The sequence below is a fragment of the Perkinsus marinus genome, assembly GCF_000006405.1.
Source record: "Perkinsus marinus ATCC 50983 genomic scaffold scf_1104296931912, whole genome shotgun sequence".
NCBI classification, from domain to species: Eukaryota; Perkinsozoa; order Perkinsida; family Perkinsidae; genus Perkinsus; species Perkinsus marinus.
The window spans coordinates 243104-263981 of NW_003215602.1; the positions used below are offsets into that span (position 1 = coordinate 243104).

The 20878-nt window shown below is 48.7% G+C and overlaps 6 protein-coding genes across 6 annotated transcripts; 4 read left to right on the forward strand and 2 right to left on the reverse strand.

The window, feature by feature from the left end:
* Nucleotides 1-2289: 2289 nt before the first annotated feature.
* Pmar_PMAR027636 (hypothetical protein) lies at nucleotides 2290-2499 on the forward strand (the record flags this gene model as incomplete). The annotated part of the gene is made up of 2 exons (XM_002786078.1): nucleotides 2290-2368; nucleotides 2423-2499. 2 exons carry the CDS (start codon nucleotides 2290-2292, stop codon nucleotides 2497-2499), a joined length of 156 nt encoding a protein of 51 aa, XP_002786124.1.
* Nucleotides 2500-2580: 81 nt separating this feature from the next.
* On the forward strand, nucleotides 2581-3072 carry Pmar_PMAR027637 (hypothetical protein; the record flags this gene model as incomplete). Its single annotated transcript, XM_002786079.1, has 1 exon — nucleotides 2581-3072. The coding sequence occupies one exon, from the start codon at nucleotides 2581-2583 to the stop codon at nucleotides 3070-3072; it is 492 nt and encodes a 163-aa protein (XP_002786125.1).
* Nucleotides 3073-6600: 3528 nt separating this feature from the next.
* On the forward strand, nucleotides 6601-8273 carry Pmar_PMAR027638 (hypothetical protein; the record flags this gene model as incomplete). Its single annotated transcript, XM_002786080.1, has 4 exons — nucleotides 6601-6908; nucleotides 7101-7245; nucleotides 7377-7542; nucleotides 7579-8273. 4 exons carry the CDS (start codon nucleotides 6601-6603, stop codon nucleotides 8271-8273), a joined length of 1314 nt encoding a protein of 437 aa, XP_002786126.1.
* A 735-nt stretch (nucleotides 8274-9008) lies between these two features.
* Nucleotides 9009-9446, forward strand: Pmar_PMAR027639 (hypothetical protein; the record flags this gene model as incomplete). The annotated part of the gene is made up of 2 exons (XM_002786081.1): nucleotides 9009-9132; nucleotides 9292-9446. The coding sequence occupies 2 exons, from the start codon at nucleotides 9009-9011 to the stop codon at nucleotides 9444-9446; spliced, it is 279 nt and encodes a 92-aa protein (XP_002786127.1).
* Nucleotides 9447-15622: 6176 nt separating this feature from the next.
* Pmar_PMAR027640 (hypothetical protein) lies at nucleotides 15623-16411 on the reverse strand (the record flags this gene model as incomplete). The annotated part of the gene is made up of 1 exon (XM_002786082.1): nucleotides 15623-16411. The coding sequence occupies one exon, from the start codon at nucleotides 16409-16411 to the stop codon at nucleotides 15623-15625; it is 789 nt and encodes a 262-aa protein (XP_002786128.1).
* A 3375-nt stretch (nucleotides 16412-19786) lies between these two features.
* On the reverse strand, nucleotides 19787-20763 carry Pmar_PMAR027641 (60S ribosomal protein L13, putative). Its single transcript, XM_002786083.1, has 4 exons — nucleotides 20728-20763; nucleotides 20319-20618; nucleotides 20109-20273; nucleotides 19787-20054 (listed from the first exon to the last, which is right to left on the reverse strand). The coding sequence occupies exons 2-4, from the start codon at nucleotides 20607-20609 to the stop codon at nucleotides 19887-19889; spliced, it is 624 nt and encodes a 207-aa protein (XP_002786129.1). The 5' UTR covers nucleotides 20610-20618; nucleotides 20728-20763; the 3' UTR covers nucleotides 19787-19886.
* Between the last annotated feature and the right edge of the window lie 115 nt (nucleotides 20764-20878).

A 20878-nucleotide genomic window follows, 5' to 3' on the forward strand; every position in this document is an offset into this window, starting at 1 on the left:
AGACGACGACGAACCTCTGTGACGAAGACAAGTCAATGGAAGGTTGAAGAGAAGCTCTCGATCGTGCCTCACGGAGGCTTCCTCGCACAAATAACAAACAAAGTCGCGTAGCTTTGCGCGATGAGCAGCGTCACGTCACTCCTGAAGGAAGAGAAGACGTGACGGAAACTGGTCACGTGTTCCGTCGCAGCTAGGTTAACGTACCGAGAAGTACGGAGTTGAAGTTCCAATGATGATACCTTATCAGTGATAAGACTGTGGGCTCAGAATCCGCGGATGAGATTTCCGTGATCATGGGAGCGACGAATCCGCAGTCATTTGCAAGAAATGTAAAGGAGAGTTGCAGGACATGGCGAAGTGAAATCCGATTCTCAAAGCGTGAAGCGTGAGATGACTCATCTCATTGGTGTCGCGACATCACGACGATGCAAAGCATTATACAATTCACCCACAATGAGGCATTAGCACTATCAGTTCGTTGGTGGTATGATACCACTGGTATCGCATGCACTTCCCGCTTTTCCATGATTTTTCTACATTCATGATTATCATTGATAGGTCAATTTATTGGGCGAGGTTAAAGTGAGGCGCGCGCGATTGCAACGGGGGGGGTTAAATATACGGGGACCATACCTGAGTGCCTCCACGATTTTATTGCAAGACCGCGGCAAGACTGTATAACTGAAAAGCTCACTCACGAAACGGATATACTGGCAATACATGCAGTCTAATTGGGAGTGGATCGAGCCACAGTGTTTACGATGTAAACTTTACATTCTTTCTCACATTACATAGGTTAATCGTAGGCTCACTAGAGTTTGAATGTGAGTCATTCGAATCAGTGTAAAAATATTTGAGGAGCGCTAGACTTCCGGGACTCGCCCCTGAAGAGCGTGAGACCTTTCGACATTTGCCCCTGAAGAGCGTGAGACCTTTCAAGACTTGCCTCTGAAGAGCGTGAGACCTTCGGGACTTGCCTCTGAAGAGCGTGAGACTATCGGGGCTCGCTTTTGGTGAGCGAGAACTAAAATCCACAATTCGAATATGACCGTCAGAAATGAGCGGTGAAAGCTAGGTCTTGAAGATGGCAAAGGATGCTCTATCCAAGCAACACGCAGCGTGTTACACGCTGGTCCAGCTTCTCCAGGAGAAGCTAGGCCTTGAAGCCGGCCCAGAATGCTCTATTTGAATAGTGATATGTAGAAGCTAGGCCTATAAAATGACCCAGAATGCTCTATTTGAATAATGAGGTGTAGAAGCTAGGCCTTGAAAATGGCCCAGGATGCCGAATTTGAAGTTCAAATTTTGAACAATGAGCTGTAGAAACTAGGCTTCGAGGATGGCCCAGGGTCTTTTTCTGAACCATATTAGGTGAAAACGGGGCCTTGAAAGATGGCCCAGGGTGTTTTTTCGAACCATAAAGGGTAAAAGCTAGGCCGTGAAGTGGCCCAGGATGCTGTTCAAAAGCTGGGCCTTAAGGATGGCCCAGAATGCTCTTTATGAAAGATATGCCGTCGAAGTTAGGCTTTTACAATGGCCCTAAAGGCTTCCGTGAGAATAACTTAAAGAAATGGAGGCGGGCCACAGGTACGGGATGAACCACTTTCAGGCTAGCATTTGTGCAATATTATGAATTATTCATAATATTGACACTATTATAGTGTGATCGCACAAGCTGTTGTGCGAAGGTCGCACGCTAGACATTAGCAACTTCCAATTTTCAATTAGCAACTTTCGCTGGTTCCATTTTAGAACGGTCCAATTTGAACTGATGAACTATCCTTCTTCCTATCTGGATTGTTGAGTATCTCTCTTTCGGAAAGAGATGGAAGCATTGGGGAGTGCTTCAGAAGCACTGCTTCTGAAGCAGTCAAGGATAGCCTGTCCTGGATAGGAGAGTCAGGCTTCTCTATGTGCAAGCACTCCTACCTGGAATGTGAGTTACTCGAGCAGAGGACGTGCCTTTTCAAGCCATCGCAGCACAGAGGTTACACTACCCGTGGAAAGGGGAAAGGCGAAGAGGGAGTGGTGAAGGAGAAAAGGGAAAGAGATCTAAAGGATCTCAACATGATCGTTACTATCAAAAAGATCAGAAGAGTTGATGTGATTCGTATTCGCTCAGTGCAAGAGGTCGATAGCTCCTTTTGTCTCAAAGAATGTCGAGCTTTGAATTATGTCACGAGTGTTTCTGTTGCCTATTGTGAAGCTCTGAGTTTCTCATCAATAAGAGCCAATGGGCCGGTTAGCTTTCGGGCAATCCCTTTATTGCAGGACTGCAGTTCACACCAAATGCCACATAAACGAAGTCAGGAAACTGAGGCTAGACATCGGGCAGCTTACGAAGAGAAAAAGAAGCAGATGGAGACATGTAAGACATCTTCAGCAGAAAATGGGTATCAGTCACGGTAGTCAGTAGTTCTAGGCGCGTCCCATCCCCCTGAACTCACAGACTTAGCCGAGAACTACACATCCAAGATCAATGCATCGGCGAATCACTGACCAGCAGGATCGGGGAATCTTCGGGATATCGCCGAAAATTGCTCTGATGCCACATGCGACAGCTATGTTGATGGATCTAGTATGGGAGAAGCTACGCTGCCGCTAGCCAATCAACTGGAGTTGACCTTCGAGGAATGGTCAAAAGATCCACTCATCCAGAAGTTGCTGGCGGTCTCGGAAGTGAAAATAGTCGCTGACAAACTAGCAGGCCTTCGAGGATCCCCAGAAGCAGAAAACCAGGAACAATTTGAAATATTGTGCAAGCAAGCAACTAAGGCGGTCACAGCTGCGCTGGAGGAATTCTTCAAAGTCCAGAAAGACCCGAGAGACTGCGCGGACTATCATTCGGAAGTTTGGGTGTCCTTTATGCGCTATTTTGAGGTGGAGGATATCGACTTTGTGGAAGAGATGTGCGTGGAAGGGGCTCCAGCCGGCATCAATATTGAAATACCCTTGTCTAACGGACTGCATCCGATAGCTAAGAGCAAAGCTTCTACGAGGATATACAGGAGTAACAACGGCGACCTCAACTACGATGCAGGTATGCCGCATTCGGAAGTCATGAGTCAGTAGTGTCAGTAGTCAGTGGTGGTGAGGTTCATTGGTCATCCTGTCTTGTCGATACAGGGTGACTGGGGTCACCCCCGAGTACAAATTTGGATCAGCAAGCCCTGAGCCCCGTTGCTTTTCAGACTGAGGATGCTCACATCGATATGGTTCTGGAAGCTCTTTCTCACAGAAAATGGGTTGCTATTCCGCGTACAAAGGGTGCGTACCACTGTCGCATTCGAGTCTCGAGAGCTATTGTCTTGCGAAGTTGTTAACGTCCCTGGGTATCAGTCACATGTATGCGAGAGTCTCGCAGGCTGCGAGTCGCAGCGAGACCCGTGTACCCAGAATCCCACAAGTCCTTTCTAGAGGGCGCAGTTATGCGAGATCGATGTACTCAAGACTCTCACCTGCTCTCAAAGAAGAGTATGCTGCGATGGTCGAAGGGTATTTGACATCAAAGTGGTTGGTTGAGGCCTCCCTGGTTCCGACTCCCTCCCCTCCGGCCCAGATTTTCCTTATACCTCCAGCATCCGAGTCTAAGGAGAGTCGTCTGGTAATCGACTTCAGAGAGCTGAACAAGGTTTTGCCTTGTGCTGGTGCAGGTGGAGAGTCCCCGGCGTTGTTTCATGTTCTAGGACTTCTTCGCACTGAGTCGAGGGAAACCACCTTGCTCTGCGATTGCCGCAGCGCGTTCTATAACATACGTATCGATAACCTAATTCTGGTGCTCGAGAGCGCTCTGGGGCGGTATGTCAGTAGCAGGATGGGGTTCGGAGTAGTTTCCGGCCCTTGTGGGCTGAACGGCGGCTTGAGTCAACTCATCGGTGAGGCTCGGTCGACATATTTCGGTGGTTTGGATCAGATCCTCTTATAGAGATTCTCTTATATATGGTGCTGGTCCTGATATTTCTTTTTGTTGATGAGTCATCAATGATGACCTGGCGCTGTCTGATCCCACACTACCGACCGTGATGGAGTTCAAAGTATTACTCGTATGGTTACCCCGAGTTCAACTCGGCGAGTTGGCTCCGACGCCAAGCTGCGGAATGTGCATGCTTTTGCAGTCAAAAGCTGTGAGGATGAGCTTAAATCAGCCCTGTAGCAGTGCGGCATAGATCTACCAGTCGCGAAGGAGGGCAGCATCCTGGGAGTTGAAGTACACTATGGTAGAGAATTCCTAATATGTTAACGACATCAAGCTTTTCTCCGAGGACTTACTATGGCGGAGAGCAGAGAGCCGTTGGCATTCGAATAGGCGTGGGTTAGTCGTCTTACTGAGACTGTTACAGAACCTAATAGGTTCAACCTATGCGACTTTTTACATTACCGACGACGCATCGTACCGCAAGGGCCGGTATGCCTCTTGCAGAATGTCTATCAGAGGCCACCGCGGAGTCAGAGGAAAGTGCTCGTGACCCTTTATGTCAAGGATCTGGCTAGGCGTCAGACTCAATTCCGACGAAGATCCGCTAGCCCGGGATCCGTCCTCGTTGGAGAAGCCTGAGCCTCAGACTCTGAGGCGCAGGAAGTACAGGACAAGTATCAGTTTGTATCAGAACGGCTCAGCGTCTCGCGCCATCAAGACTCACAGTCGCTCCATTTAAGTGCTCTGTCCATCTACCATGGAGCGGCAATGAGTGACGTTCTCGGCCTGCTCCAACTTGGAGCCTCCAAGAAGCAACATCATATCGCGAGCACGTCAGCTCCAGTGAATCTCTCGCTGATTGTGCTAGTCGCCATTGTTACGACGTTGATGACTTGGTTCGTCTGTTATGGACCATAACTTATGGTACACCAAGGCGATTATATACATTCTCAGGGCGAATGCTAACAAGTCACTGCACGCCCTAGAGCTTTCGATCTTTCCTAGAACATCGCCGTTCGATCCAGTAGCGGCACGATATATGACTGCCCGAAGTTGTCAATTATCAGACTCTCAGTATTGCTCATACCTGGATGGTATCACGAAGTTGGCACCTTGACAAGATGACCTTGTGGGCCGATATTTATATCGTCAGCTGAACTGGCGTCGTTAGCACCACAGGTTAGACGACTACAAGACCGTTTGACGGCAATTATATACCGGTCTGGCACAGCGTCTGGAAAAGTGGTTTGGAGGCCTGTTCTGCCACGGAATTCTTTGTGCTCCCGATTCCGGTCGCTCATCATCAGAGTGGCTCATAGGAACTGTGTTCATGGAGGTGGTGATGCTACCTGCGGTCAGATCGGCGACTTCCACTTACCGGGCCGCTAATACCGGCTGGCCTAGCTTCTTCGAGAAGCTTTGTCAAACAGTGTATCATATGCCAGATATCTAGGGCAAAGCGCGTGTGAGTTAATCCTATGTCACTGGGTGTCCGCAGGAGCGATGGTAATACGCCTGCAGACCTTTTCCGTTGTCCACCATACTGGCGCGTTGGGGTCGACTACTTCTATCCGGGCATGCGGTGTAAGGTCCTAACTTTGATGCTGAGTAGTGCATTGTGTAGCTCCGATGTCAGTGCATAAGCCACCCGGCGCACAGTCTGGCGTGCGCTACTTTACTGTGATGAAACGGTTACAGTTACAAAACTGTTTGCACGCGTACACAGTTTGAGCCCCCTAACTAGTCGTTTGGCATTATCATTTTCGGGCTCTCCCTCGCTCGAAACCATACATCTATTATGTCCCACTCGGCTCGTGTTCTTCCTAGTGCTGAGGATGAGGTTGGGGATGAGCAACACTTGCACGTGCCTTACGAGTGCCCATATGACAATGATCCGCAGCGATGATGACTTCAAGAGCAGTATAAAGGCAATGCCTTTAAGGCATTACGGCGCCTCCAGTTATTGAGAGATGGGCTGCGAGAAATTTATACGGATACGGTGTCCTATTCCACATGCAGCGGTTTCACTCGGGCCATGCAGAAGGAGCTTGGAGCCATCACTTTCCTTCTGAATGCTCATCGAGCATTGCTCGAGCCCCTCATGAAGGAGGGAAGTATGAAAAGGTGCACGACTTAGCCTCCCGTAAGCTGAGGATTCTTCTCAGAGTCTCTCTGACAGAGAGTGCGTGGTTAACATCGCCTCGAAGTTTGACGACGAGATCGACGAGTTGTTGCTGCGCTGTTGCCATTTGCTGAACTCGCGGCCCATCGGTAGCTTCTACTTCAACCGCGATGGTTTCAAGTGTCCCATCTCCCCTAACATTCTGGCATTCGGCTATGAACATTATGCGGGTGGACAATGCGGTGTGGACCCAGTGCCCTGTTCACCGGGAAAGGATCAGCGAGCTGTGAGGGACGCATTCGAGCACTACCACTGGCGACGGGTGTCACCCGTCGGGTGAAGGAGAAATCTATTGAAGCCTGCCGTAGTAAGTGCCCGAAAACGCACAGTCCCAGCGGTTCGTGGTCGGAGATACAGAGTTAAGGTTCCATGCCTTAATTGAAAGTACTTGTATAGCTATGCTTACAGTTGGACTTTTTAAATCAAACAGCACCAACAGCGAATCGCTGTTGGTGCTGTAAACTTTACTGTCTCGTGTCCTGCCCTCAGTGGTATCTCGGTGATGCCATTCACTGAGCCCAGGCGGAAGCGCAATCGCACTCGAGAGATAGCGATCCACCGAAGACTCTGTATTGCAGCTAATGAGAAGAAATTTCGAGCGGCAACTGTCAAGGAGGCTATGGTGATCAACGAGGTAGTCTTGGTTGATAAGAAAGCTGGTTCTAAGGACTCATCACTGACTCAGTCCGATATCTGCTCGATGAGTGATGAACAGATTAAGGCCCGTTTTAGAGTGACCTTGGATCTTAGAAGACTTAATGCTATGCAACTGGTTCCGAAAACGGCTCCTGATAAATCGGGTGGTTATGTGTGGGTTATGAAATCTGATGTCGCATCAATTCCTAGGAGGAGTGGTGAGGTTACTCAGTCTCAGGATGGGGCTCTGAGCATTTTGCGATTGTGGCCGCCATCGATGAGAAAGTTCTTTGTTAAGATTGACCTAAGTGATGGCTTCTCATCCGTTCATCTGGATGATGAACTTTGGCCTCTCTTTGCATGTAGGACTATTGATGCCAATGGTGTGGAGTGTCTATGGGTGTGTACTGTATTACCACAAGGATGGCGATACAGCGCGGTCCTATTCTCAAGGGTGGTGGGGTCGGTTTTGGAAGAGGCCTGTATCATCTGTAAGAAAATGGGACTAGCCGTGAGACTGATCCATTTTCAGGATGATATTCTATTAGGAGGGGAGATAGGGATAGTGTTCTCCAAGCAAAAAAAGTTTTGATCGACCTATTTACCCGATATGGTTTTACGGTGGCACTTGATAAATGTGAGTCTGGCGACATGGTCGATTTCTGTGGAGTTCGTTGCTATCGAAGTGAGATCTTCCCTAATGTGAAGAGACCTGCATTGACTACCGCCTTGATTGAGGAGAGTTGTACAGACTTTGAGAGATTCCATGATCTGGAACAGCGAAAGAGTTGGATCCGCAGCTGGGCTGGTAGGTTCCAATGGCTTTGTAAATGGTTGTCTCCAGAAGCCAAGGTAATTCTTCGTAGACTTCAACGACTAGATCCTAGGAGCTCGAAGGCAACATCCCTGGTGAAGGAGCTTGCTCGTTACTATTTATCGGGGCTGGTTTGCCTCTACGTTCTTGGTAATGGAGAGGGCTGCCAAGTGGCTGGCACGGCCATAATGGTTGATTGTAATAAGGATGCTTGGGCTGCCATCATGTTTCAACTTATCATAATCAAGAAGAGTGAGATTGCGGATATTGGTCCCCGAGCTATAGGCTGGCATCTCGCCCTTGATGGGCTGGCCATCAAGATGTGCTCTGAAATATCTTTAGAGCTGGCCGATGATGAGATATGTATGCTGCTCCCGCTCTCTCTCGATGGTGGTTCAGTGACGGACGAGGATATGCTTCGCTCTTCAACTTTTCGTGAACGTAAAGCACAGTTGTTAGCTCTGCATAGGTTCCTCCCTCTATGCACCTCTCCTGTGGTGATGATTGGTGATAATGCTAACTCTGTTGATGGTCGGTATTGGCATACTCTTGAAGCTGATCATGCGGCTACCGAGCTGGATCTTAGGATGGTAACTGAATACCATCGGACAGTTGATGCTACATTGTGGGTGCCTCGTCTTTCAGTGGTTAAGCTTGTGGATTCCATGGCAAGGGTCCTACCACAGGATCTTGCCTCTGGTGATGTCAAGTGTCATTGTCACTGAGGTTGATCCTCTGCATATCTCAAGTAGTCTTCTACAAGAAGACGCTATTGGTGAGTTTTATTCTGAGACGTTGGATGTGCTTGGTGATGATGATGATGATGATGATGACGATATAGCAATTGAACCATTTCAGTGTCCCCGTTACTGTGACCTAGATGCAGTCAGGGAAGCCCTGCAGACATGTGCTGAGGTTCAAGCTCTTGCTAAAGGTAACGGCTTCATCAAAGATGATGATGGAGTTGTTTTCCGGGTCCAAAGGTTCAATGCTTTGGGTAGTATTGTTAAGCAACTTGTACTGCCTGTCGACGTCAGGAAGGAATTGGTGATGCACGCGCATGCAGACTGTCATGCTAACTCGAGACAGCTGAAGTTGCTGCTCTCGGACTGGTGTTGGTTTCCGAAGATGGGGAACCTCTGTCGTCTGTCCACACTCTGAGTGTGGGCATATCTTGGAATATACATCCCAGTAATCATCCTGAAGCAGGAGGTTATTATGAACGACGGCATAGGATAATATTGGAAGCTTTGAGGAAGTTCGTCCTTAGTGATGGTGGCTCAGACTGGCATGACGAGTTGGTTTTGGAGCAAGTTAAGTGGCTGGTGAATCATGGTGAAATCGGTCAGAGTCGCATTTGTCCTGCCTTACTATTTTATGGTCGCACCTTGCCAGTTCCTTGTATGAAGGGTGCTGATGATTCATTGGTATTATCAAGACCGAACTCCGTATTTGACTTAATGAAGGTTGCTGATGCAGTTGGTGGGAATCGGCGAAAACTCCTCGGTGTATTCGTCAAGGAGTGGCTTCTCCAGCGAGAACGGTCTTTGCCAGTGATCAAGTATGAGAGCAACCTCAAGCCCGGTGAAATGGTTTATGTTTTCACAGAGAGAGCTCATAAATTATCTCCTACCTTTCGAGGCCCTTTTCCAGTGCTGGCTACGAGAGGACGTCATGTGATGATAACTACTTCAAATGGTGTCGAGACTCATTGGCTTGGTAACTGTAAGCGTCATTGTTCAGATGAAGATGTAGCAGCTGATCTTGCACAATCGCAGTCATCGGGTGCGAGTGACTCAACCAACCAGCAACTCCAGATACGTGCTCCAAAGCGTGCTCGAGCTGAGAGTTGGACTGCAGAGGCTGCTGACCGAGCTAAGAAGTCAGCGAGGATGTAAATGCTTGCTATCTCATTTTAGGGGGCTGTTATGTAGTGAACTCCGACAAGGATACCGTATGTAATTTGTGATATTATTGTGTAATTATCTGAGCTAAGCTGTGCATTTGTCTCTCCTCGCTAGATGATGTTTTGAACGTATTACGATATTGTGGTGCATATTTGAGCATCAGATCAGTATCTCTTCCTATATCCCTGTTACTGGCTGAAGTATGGTTTTGTTAAGTCAAGAGAGAAATCACAACACTCGGGTTCACACCCTTACCCTCGATTCGGGTTTGCATGATTGCGTCTATATCACGCGTGCTACTCGCCTCGTGGTTACAGTTGCGGGGTTTGGGGGGATTTTGGATTCACTTTGGCTCCATTGGCTATCCCTGAGAGTTTGACTTTCATAATGTATGCCTCTCTCAGAATGTCAGGTAGGTTCATCGTCCTTTTGGTTCTCTCCATGAGTTCACCTTCATCTTCCGGGTGTCGCCGTCGGCTACCTCCTAATCGAGGGAGTATCTAGGAGGTTAGGAAGCTTCTTCAACCAGATAATGTAAAAGGTAGACATCAGGCTATGAAGGAGCTGGAACGTGGTATGTACGCGGATTCCACTCGACGGTCTAACTGCTCTCGTGTAAAACTGTGGATGGAGACCTGTCAGTCCCAAGGAGTAGCTGCATTCTCGGTGTGCTGTGTCAACATCGAGCTGGTAGGGTCCATCTTGAAAGCGGCCAATTACCGTAGCGGCGGCGACTACTTGGCAGCCGCTTGTGCCCACAATTCTGTGTTGGGGCACTCCTTGGGACCAGTGGAGAAGGCATGTCTATCGAGAGTCAAGCGTTCCCTGACCCGAGGTATCGGCCCCCCTAAGCATGCGAGACCAATCCACCATGCGAGCTGCAGGCGATGATCCGCAATGCGCGGGGTCCTCAAGAAATTCGCCGAGCGAATGCCTATGTCTTGGGCTCCTGGTTCTTGCTGAGAGGCGACGAGTTATGCAAGCTGAAGGTCGATGATGTGCGTCTCCACCCTATAATTGGTAAAGTGGAGCTGACGGTGACGGCCAGCAAAACCGACACTCAGGCTATTGGCGTTATGAGGGATCACGGATGCTCGTGTGAGGCCTTCAGTAACGGCTTGGATAAAGACCTGTGCCCTGTCCGCGCTGCCGAGTGTCTGCTGAATATGCGAAGAATGGAAGAGACTGGCCCTGGCGATGTACTTCTAGTCGATACTGATGGGAAGTGTATGTCAAAGGAGGCACTGAGGTCATGGCTCAAGCGCGATGCGATAAGGTCGGGTACTGGCTCTAAAGATGTACATACACTCCATAGCTGGCTTCGAGGAGGGTGTCAGATGTTAGCGCGGGCTGGGCCAGGCTGCGCTAACATCTGACAGTGTCAGACTGACACCAGCCAGGCTTGGAACGGAACCAGATACGTGCCTTTGGTAGATGGTCCAAGGATTTCAAGTGCGTCGACATCTACATAGAAGACGCTCTCTTGACGAGTAGCCAACTATTCGCTGCAGTGGTGATGAGAGCAAAAGCTCAGCTTAGGCATCGGGGTGACAACACGGCTCCCACAATACAGCGCCATTCACAGGGGGATGAGCCAGGTTCTGTACGCCCTTTACAAGATCAAAGGCGCCTTCCTGTGGAGCCGATGATAATCTTGGATCTGCCGGCGTGGCATACCGAGCGGCAGAACTACTTGCGTGTGCACCAATGGTCAACTCCTGTGAACCCCCAGTATGCGACTTGCATCAGAGAGTCTCATATTAGCAACATCAGACGAGGTTGCTAATTGAGTTGGGGGGCTTTCATACATGGTGGTTCGGGTTGGTGCCTATATATATACGTGGATATATAGCAGAGAGGTGACGTAGTATAGGACTTTCCCTTTCCTCTCACTGGGCTATCCTCTATCCTCTCACTGGGCTATCCTCTATCCTCTCACTGGGCTATTCTCTATCCGTGATCTGGTTTGGGAGAATTGCGGATCTGCTCAACTGTGGAAAACCTGCCATGACGGTGTAGGCGGCATGCTTTGCCCACAGTTTGATGCGTTCTCGCAGATCACGGTCTGTTTCATAGCCCAAGGGAGGGTGCTGTCGTGTTCGACAGCTGGGTGGGATATATATTTATGTATGTGCCTCATCTGCAGAAGCAAAGTTGCAACTCGGATCTCTTGGAAGCCGTCACTGTCGAGTCTACCCTTAGGCTTCACGAAAGCGTTGGGGACTCGAGCATCCGTCTCCAGAGCCTGGAGTCCAGACTTGTGACAAGACTGGACCAGTCTGACTGGTCACTAGGTCTTATCCCGACAAGTCACTTGTCGGCTCCAGCTCCACCTAGTTACCAGTCTCTATCCCCCGGTTGATCGTACAACGTGTGGCATCGACGAGATGCACCGGGCCGGCGGCGCCGGTACATTTCAACTCGATGGGGAATGGCAAGGGGTAGTGCCGTGTCATAGCCCGAACTCGAGAGCAGGCATAGCCTATGCCGCATAGGCGATGCCTCCCCTAGCTTGTCCCTGCAAAACTGGATGACTTCATCCAGGGAAGAGTTTTCGAATCTCTCCTCGACAGAACCCATGTCAGCATAATTTAGCGGACATAATATAGCGCTGTTCCCCATCCGATGGGGAACAGCGGACAAGGGAGCTATCGGATAGCTGCTATCCTGATTATACCAATATCCTGTACTAAGGGTCTTACTCGAGAAGCGTAGATCGGCTCCATTTTCTCCAGGGAGTAAGCGCCGAGTATGAGACCGCAGTCGAGCAACATAGACCTTATTTCCACGACCAGGGCCTTGTTGATGACATCAACATCATCCGAGGACATTCATCTTGAGGACATTGTCCGGCGCCTCCTGTCGTTTCCTTGTGTCAACACGACCCGACATTAGCTGGAGAGATGCGACCCAAGCGTACACTGAGACTTGAGCCAAGATGGCTACGGACTTAGGAGCTAGTAACGCTCAATGCTCAAGATCAATAGTACGGAATGTATCCTATGCTCACACTTGTACGCAAGCACAAGGAGAAAGTCTGTACGCATGTACAAAAAGGTGACGCTCTCTGACGCACAGACTGGTCGAGCATCTATAGCCTGTACGGTGAAGGTTCTTGGACCAATCTAACATCCAGATTCATTATCGATCGGACGGACAGTAACCGGTACCACAACGCCCCCCCGTTGATGTCGAGAGAGTGGCCAGAGGAGAATATTTGGTTAACTCATTCGTAGCGGACTGTTCTCCAACCCTTGTCGACCCGGGAGCTATCAACACGCTTGGATATGCAGAGAGAATCCGTCGCTGCAACAGTAGAAAGGTGGCCGTTATAGCCGCAGTTCTCGTCAATCAGATGCGCTCTGAATCGCGTCTCAGGAAAGCCTCATCCGAGACGCCTCATCTGATGAGGAAAAACATGAACGGCTGGTGCAAAAAACCGGCTTATAGTCTTTGGCCTCGGACCGAGGCCCTCGGTCTTTCTGAGGTTGAATCGCGATTGCGACTCTTCAGGACCATCAGAGCTGGGCTTACCCCCCTCTTCCTTTACCTTCAGCAGGTAACCTGCTGCAGGTTTAATAGGCTTCTGAGTAGCCGCTTCTCGGACTTCTCCTTGGTAGAGGCCTTGGAGCCTCTGTAGCGTCTTGGGGCTCAAGTATGGTTCTTCCCAGTGACAACTCAGGATCATTTGAGGGTTCGGAGTCATTCATTAGGAAATGAGGGTGATAATATCTGATACCGATGTCACATGAATCAATAAGTTTGACCGAAAAGAATAATTGGCAATCCGTGAGGCTTCCAAAGCACAAGCAATGAGCAATGGGGCACGCACACACGTAGCCTGATCGATTGTGTTCGGGCGACGACGACCTAAGTAGTCGCACGCACGCGAGAGCAGCCTCAGCACAGAGACCTTCCTAAGAGTGGAACGCTGTACCTCCAAGTTGGAGGACTTGTTCTTAAACCAATCGGGTATGGTGGCAGTAGTATTAGGATTGTCCCAACAGCGCTCGGTAGTGTGCTTAGTAAGCACTGCTTACCATACTTCAAGCAGATATCGCACCACCGGTCATTCTTGGACCCTTCTTTGTTTGACGACTTCTCAGAGGGCTTTGTTGCGGTCGCAGGAGGGAAGATGGTACAGTCCTTGGCCGCGCTCGACTGGTTATGGCGAGATCCTATGGACTCGGATTTCTTGACACTCTCCCATGGGTAGTAGGTCGAGCTCCTAGCCTCTATGTCTAGAAGTCTTCCAATAATGTCGGTACAGGAATCCTATAATAAACGTACCCTAGACGTATCCTGTAATAGGATACGTCTTCGACGAGGATTCTATCCCTCCTCAGGTCGTCGGATAGTGAATCACTATTAGTGATGTCCGTATCGTGCGTATCGTGTGGATGACTCGATCACACTCGCAGGGCGGTTGAATACGCTTGTACTCGTGATATGAGACCATCTCATTCTACACATCAGACTCCCTTGCTAGGAAGGTCTCAACCCATTCTAGGTCCCTGTGATATATCGATGACCAGGATCCCCTCACGGAGGTAGGGCTTATAGAAGTCGTCGACAACGAGAACCATGATTTAGACCGGATGTACAAGAAGGCGATCCATGCGTGATCACCAGATAATGTTGATAGCCGCTTTAGGACATTGCAGGTGACCACCGGTAGGTCCATTGGATACGACGTATCATCTCCTCCAATGGACCACAATGACCTCGTCGGGGCCATTGTGTCCGCTCATCTCAGCAAGAACAGTGTGATAGTCAGTATGGGTCTTGGACAGGAGAATTCGCACCGTTATAGCCTCAGTTCCGAACTGACAGTTCGCTGTCAAAGAGCCGCGTCCCCATCAACATGCTTCATGGAGAAGAAGACAGGCAATGACAGGGGTAGGCAAGGCGCGCTTACCTTGGAGTTCTTGAACCACACTTTGATGTGTACATCGAATCCCTCACCGCCTTGGAGTAGTTCAAGTCACTGTACGACGATTAGTGCTCATAAAGTTGTGGTCTGTTGTTACAGGCTGTAACTTACAGCGCGTCGTTTAAGTGACATCATCACCCAAGGCCACCTGGCGATAAACAATGAACGTGACATTTGGGTACTTGGGGATACCAGAGTCGCGTAGAGCAACTCCCAGCACATCAGAAGCCCCAGTCTTGTCCGACATTTTGGGAGCACTGCCACACCATAGCTCTTTATATGAGCGGATGGTCACACCGGAGAACGTTGAACCACTAATGTGGTCACCCCCTCATTTTGTAGACATCTTTTTGGCTGAACGGTAGTTCTCGTGCTCCGAGTCACTGGTAAACGCAAGGTCGTCGATAGGAATAGAGTGAATGGTGACGGACTTGATCCAAAACCCGCGTGTGCAAATGAATCAGAGGAAGGAAGACCACTGAGAAAAGTGCAACTCTATGTAGAATGACTTGTCACACTTGTCACATAACTTATTCCCAAGCCGATCGGAGCGAAAATCTGCACTGACTCGCATACCAATGGCATACTAGCTGATATGCGGCGGGTTTTGAATCCGAGTGGATACGCGTATCATTGTTATAATGACATTGTACAGATGCGGACACAAGCCATGCCACGGGAAGGAGCGAGTACCTACTCCAAGCATGCTCCACACAGTCTTCCGTATACCAACCGACTAGCTGGAGGAGCATGGAGTATCAAAATAGTATACTCATTGCGTATCACTGAGTATATGTATATTATGTCCGATAGACAGTCTATCGGGCGAGTCTATCATAGACTCGCTGGGGAGATCTGGCTCGTCACGAAAGTTGGTCCCGCCAATCCGAGATAGATTGAGAACCGTACGACATCAGTCCCACGACTGTTCCAGTGCTTCATCTCCATATACTCAGCCACGGGCTGAACACAATCCCATTGTATCGGAAAGAGAAAAATTGTGGAGCGAGTAAAAAGGTGAAAAACGTCTGAGAGGTTCTCAGCCGCGGAATATGATGAAAGACCACCAGGCGCTGGCGGAGTCTCAGTGGATTGGATGTAATAAGAAGAGGTGTTTCCTATCGAATCAGCTCAATGGAAAGTCCATGGTTTACGGAGCGTTTACGCTCCAACACGATCTAAGCATCAATCAGAGGCAGAAATATCGGAAACCCCATTGAAGAGCCATGGTATATTATAGGAACTCACTGCATTGGTCGCGAACACAATAACCAGTGGCCAGCTTGGCGATACCCACAGACCCGACGATCAGACCTCGGCCGAAGTGGCTATCAGCTGCAACATACCCGCAGAGCTCTTCTGGATCCTCATTTTCATAGCGTTCACATGCATGCTTCACCCTGTGGTAGGCGAAGTCTAGCATCTCCCTTAATAGCTCATCAAAACAAGTCCTAACATTGCGAAAAGGTCTACTTGGGTAGTAGTAGAATCTGGTGAAGTCAACGAGTCGTCCGGGGACGATAGGATTGAGGAAAGCGTTGTAGGCATCATGGGTTGGACACTGATTAGTGCCGATGCATGCAGTGGTCGCTAATTGAAGAGCACGAGAGCGCACGAAGATGTAACCGTTCAAGACCTGATCGAGCGAGGCGATTCTCTTCTTGAGGTGAGTACAGAACTCGTCAATGAGTAAGGAACCAGGTACAGGTCTCCGGCAAATCTCAGTGATCTGCTGGATGAAGTACGCGTTGATGGCCGTACTGTGAATGGTCTTGCATTTAGAACAGAACGGGTAGTGCCTCCTCCCACCTGCAAGGTCTCCGTCTACGTGAACCTCCTCCAGCTCGCGACTATTGGGTTTGGGCGGTGCAGGAGCATCCATCAGAGCTTTGTCTATGAACTTGTGGACATCCGGATTACCAAGGAGAGCCGTGAAGTTTGCAACTAGATCATCAGCGAAAGGATCAGCCTGGATGCTCATGACACCGGCGATGGTTGCGAAGATATTCAGCAGACGAGCCATAGGGGTGAGTATACTAAAGACCTCAAGAGCCTTGAGTCAAGACGACGACGAACCTCTTCGACGAAGACAAGCCAATGGAAGGTTGAAGAGAAGCTCTCGAACGTCCCTCATGGAGTAACGAGTAACAAAGTCGGGTAGCTTTGCGCGATGAGCAGCGTCACGTCACTCCTGAAGGAAGAGGTGACGTGACGGAAACTGTTCACGTGTGCCGTCGCAGCTAGGTTAACGTACCGAAATGTACGAAGTTGAAGGTCCAATGATGATAATTTATCACTGATAAGACTGTCTCTCAGAATTCGCGGATGAGATTTTCATCATCATGGGAGCGACGAATCCGTAGTCATTTACAAGAAATGTACAGGAGAGTTGCAGGACATGGCGGAGTGAAATCCAATTCTCAAAGTGTGAAGCGTGAGATGAGTTGGTGACGCGACATTACGACGATGCAGAGCATTATGCAATTCACCAACAAAGAGACAACAACTGAGTTAGTGTTTACGGAAAATCCTCAAGGAGCATTAGCACTATCAGTTCGTTGGTGGTATCGCATGCACTTCCTGCTTTTTCATGATTTGTCTATATTCATGATTATCAGCTCCCCCAACGGATGAACCGTTCCGTGCGAATTGGAGCTCCCAATCCGGGAGAAAAGTTATTTGAAGCGTGCATTGCCGCGACCAATCGATGGCTCGTACTCAACGATTTTTGTTGATGAGACTCTGTCATCGAGCCAACAGACTGTTAAAGGACGTTGTGACGATTTGGATACGAGACACTGTCTCATATTCACTTGTCTCGGAGACAAGGTCCGCAAAGAGGATACTTCGAAGCCTTGATACAGCTTATAAAGCCTCTATAAGCACAAAGGGCGTGTATCATACACGGCGTATGGCTCGAGAAGATATGAGGCTCTTGGCTCCCTCCGCCGAAGTTCGAAACTTCTATGCAGGGGGCTTTCTATCGATCATATCAAGTAGCACCTCTCGTCAAATGGAGCAGATCACGATTCGTGACTTACGAAGAGCAAACTCTATGGTGAAGATGTGAAGTCGCGATCATAATGTAGTGTGAGTCACACCACATTCTGAGCGTGTGACACCGTGTGACTCTCGTATTTACGCAAGTGGGATTCGCGTGCATGTATTTGCCGGAGTAAGCACACATCCCGGAGGAGGAGTGAGCTTTATAGTGGGGTCCTTTCATAATCCACCCAGTTAGTTGAACCTGATAACCTTCATGGCAATTTTTATCCTGTTCTCTGATCGCCCAAGTATCTATCGTACCGCACGCCCATAATGATAATGAGACGGCTGCCAAATTAGTGATGACTGATTAGCAGTGTTTTTACTTTACAGATCTATTCACTCCTGCCCTTCCCATGTCACTCACTCCCATTGTCGTCAATTATCAAAAAATGCTCTTCTCGCCATGGAAAACGAGAAGCATTGCACATGTATTTATCCTTCATCTGCATCAACAGCGCACCAGTCTCTTAGCATGCATTGAATCAACAAAAGAAGACTTTATGAATGACTGTACTATTGAGAACCTCCATGAATGACTCTATCACTGAGAACTTCAACACTGGAAACCTTCATGAATGACTTTACTATTGAAAGTCTCTATCAGCCATCTACCACTCAAGCTGCCACAGAAGCTACTAATATTGAAGGTCTAATCATCCTCAGTGCGCCCACTTTCCAAGTTTCGACTGTTGCACATTCTCTCTTATTACGCGAAGACATAAGCTGCATACTTTGAGTTCCTAGCGCTCCTTTTGGCCAACGACAACGTCATAGTCAGTAATTAAATTCAAACTGTGAATTAGTTACATGCTACATCTGAGCGTATCACTCATCAGTAATACTGATTCAGTATCAATCGTATACGAGACCTCCTTATCACGATGCAGCTAAATGGCTGCAGAGTACCGCTTGAGCAAGGCACTAGCGATAGTTGAGAGTAGAGTGAAGGCTCTCGGAGAAATGAAGGCATCATAAACCTGCTGGATTGACCTATTATCATAGTAAGTACCGCCAGGTCAGACCACTCCCCCACCTCCATAGCAACCTGCCCTATTACGTATGACTTGCACTGTACCATGTTGAGCGATAGTTTATAAAACTTCACGCGCCACGTTCTATCGGAATGGTTCTGCACTTACTAGCACAAAACGCACATAAATGCTCACCATGTGTGATTCTCACAATCTCACCCCCTTCCTCATGCCATATTGATCGATCACACAAACCAAAATGAAACCGCAGTAATTCTTCCAGCTATGTGCAAACCGGAGCAAAGCGATGTTATCTAAGATCTCACAGCCGGATAATGAAAGCGCGTTTAGCCGATATTACTGATGTAGTTTGGCAATGTTTTCCTGATCCTCCGGGGCCAAATAGATTTTCACTCACTCAGTTCTCCCCATAGTGGAATATTATTCAGAAAACGGCGTGTTGTAGGCTACAACTTGTAGCCCTTGCGCTACTCAACGTTGATGAAACGCATCTGTTTATCGAGTGAAACTGAGCTTTCGAACCTCATTTTCCGATTACATATCATTCATTTACGAGTTAGCAATTTTCATCTACGACTGTGCGCGAGAATTGAGTTTTCACTTCGAGTTCGATTCTTCATTCAGTGAAAAACAAGCTCCACTACGTTAGTTTGTTCTTGAATTTGGTGAATTTGTGACTGACAAAGGCGTAAACATCTACCATCTATGCCAATGTAAAACTCGTTACTGATTGCCAGAAAACGGGGCCCGAAGTCTGCTGAAGACTTAAAATTCACTGTTGGATCGTGGCTAAAGGATTAAGGCGCATGTTATCAACCCTCGGCAGTAAAACAGACCCATCATTCACGACAAAGAATTATTACACTCCAATCTAACATCCGCTGGTGAACGCCTTACAAAATGAATTTGGATATGCCGCGAATCACATCTCCATCCGCCCGCTCCGTTCCTCATCTCAAGGACAAGGGTTGCCCACCCTCACCACTTAACATCGCGATCAACTCGTGGATCCATCGATCGACTGAGCTGTGATACTGTTCCTATCTCCATCTCACCCGTCAGTTCGAGGTCTATAGTGGTAGTCAACCTATTAAGGGCTGACTAGTGGCTTCTATTAACCTTATTACCTATCAAGGGCCCGTTGAAAGAGATATGGATCTCCCAGAGACGCTTTCACGTTACTTGGAGATGAGCTGACAGGGAACTATGACAGAAAAGAAAAAGAGAATATTCAGAGTCGAGGCTATCGTTCAAGGACATGAGAGTCTTACTCCATTTGAGAGAAGAGATAACACTTCCCTAGCCAATGATATCCCAATTTATCGCGAACGAACTAATGAACTCGAACAGACAAAGGCACAATGGCGGACCCAGAAGCGCACGATCGACAACGAGCCTGTAGCAACGTCCACGCCGTGATAACAGCTCCTATGAGCACTGTCATCCGACTGTTACAATCTACTTCTCAGCATTTGCTTTCTCCTCAGCAGCCTTTGCACGCTTGGGAACCATCTTCTTCGTGATGCGAGCCTGGCGCAAGGTAGTGTAGGCGGAAGTTTCGCGCTCTCCCTTAGTGATCGCACGGGCGTGCTCCACAACACGGGCGGTAGGGACGGGAATAATAGTCTAACAGGAGGGGAAAACTGACATATGCAAGATAGTCCGACATCGATTGATTACCTTGCAGGTGTTTTGAGTACCATTAACTAGCTCAGCACGAGCAGTATCACCCTTCTTCACCTTCGAGCCTCTAGGGAAGACAGCAAGCCTAGCCTTGTACTGGTTCAAGCGATCAACATTGCACGCAAGAGACTCATTAGACTTATTGTGACGACGCTTGTCGACCTGATACGGGGATGACAATATTGACTTAGCAGAGATCCTAATTACCTTGATGCCAATAGTGGGTGCGAGCTTGACAGAAATACCAGCGGCGGCCAGCTCCTCCACGGTGAAGCCACGACCGAGACGGAGCTTGTAATTGTATCTTTGAGTAGGAGGACGGACAACTGGTCTCAAAAGTCCAGCAGAAGGCCTCGGATAGGCAGCCGCTGCCTTAGACTGGCGAGTAAGACGACGGCGATGCTTCCGAGCAGGCTGGTCGAACCAGGTCTTTATGTGCTTCTGCCAATACTTGCGGAAGTGGATGTTGGGGATAACGTTGTTGTGCTTGACCGCCATGCTTTATTACTGAAAGAATACACCAAAATCGATAAAGGTACCGCCCAAGATTCAAGTCTAACTAAATGAATCGAAGAACCAATGGGTTAATTGTTGTCAGCATCCGCACCCATACTACCTGTCGCCTAGACTTCCTCTCAAGTGCTACGCGATGAGCTACATGACAGATCGATTTTTTGGGCGAGCGAGATTAAAGGCAGCCGCGGGTAGGTTGTCAGCGTCTTCGGTGGTAGCCAAACGATATATGCCATAAATTCCACGGTGATAGT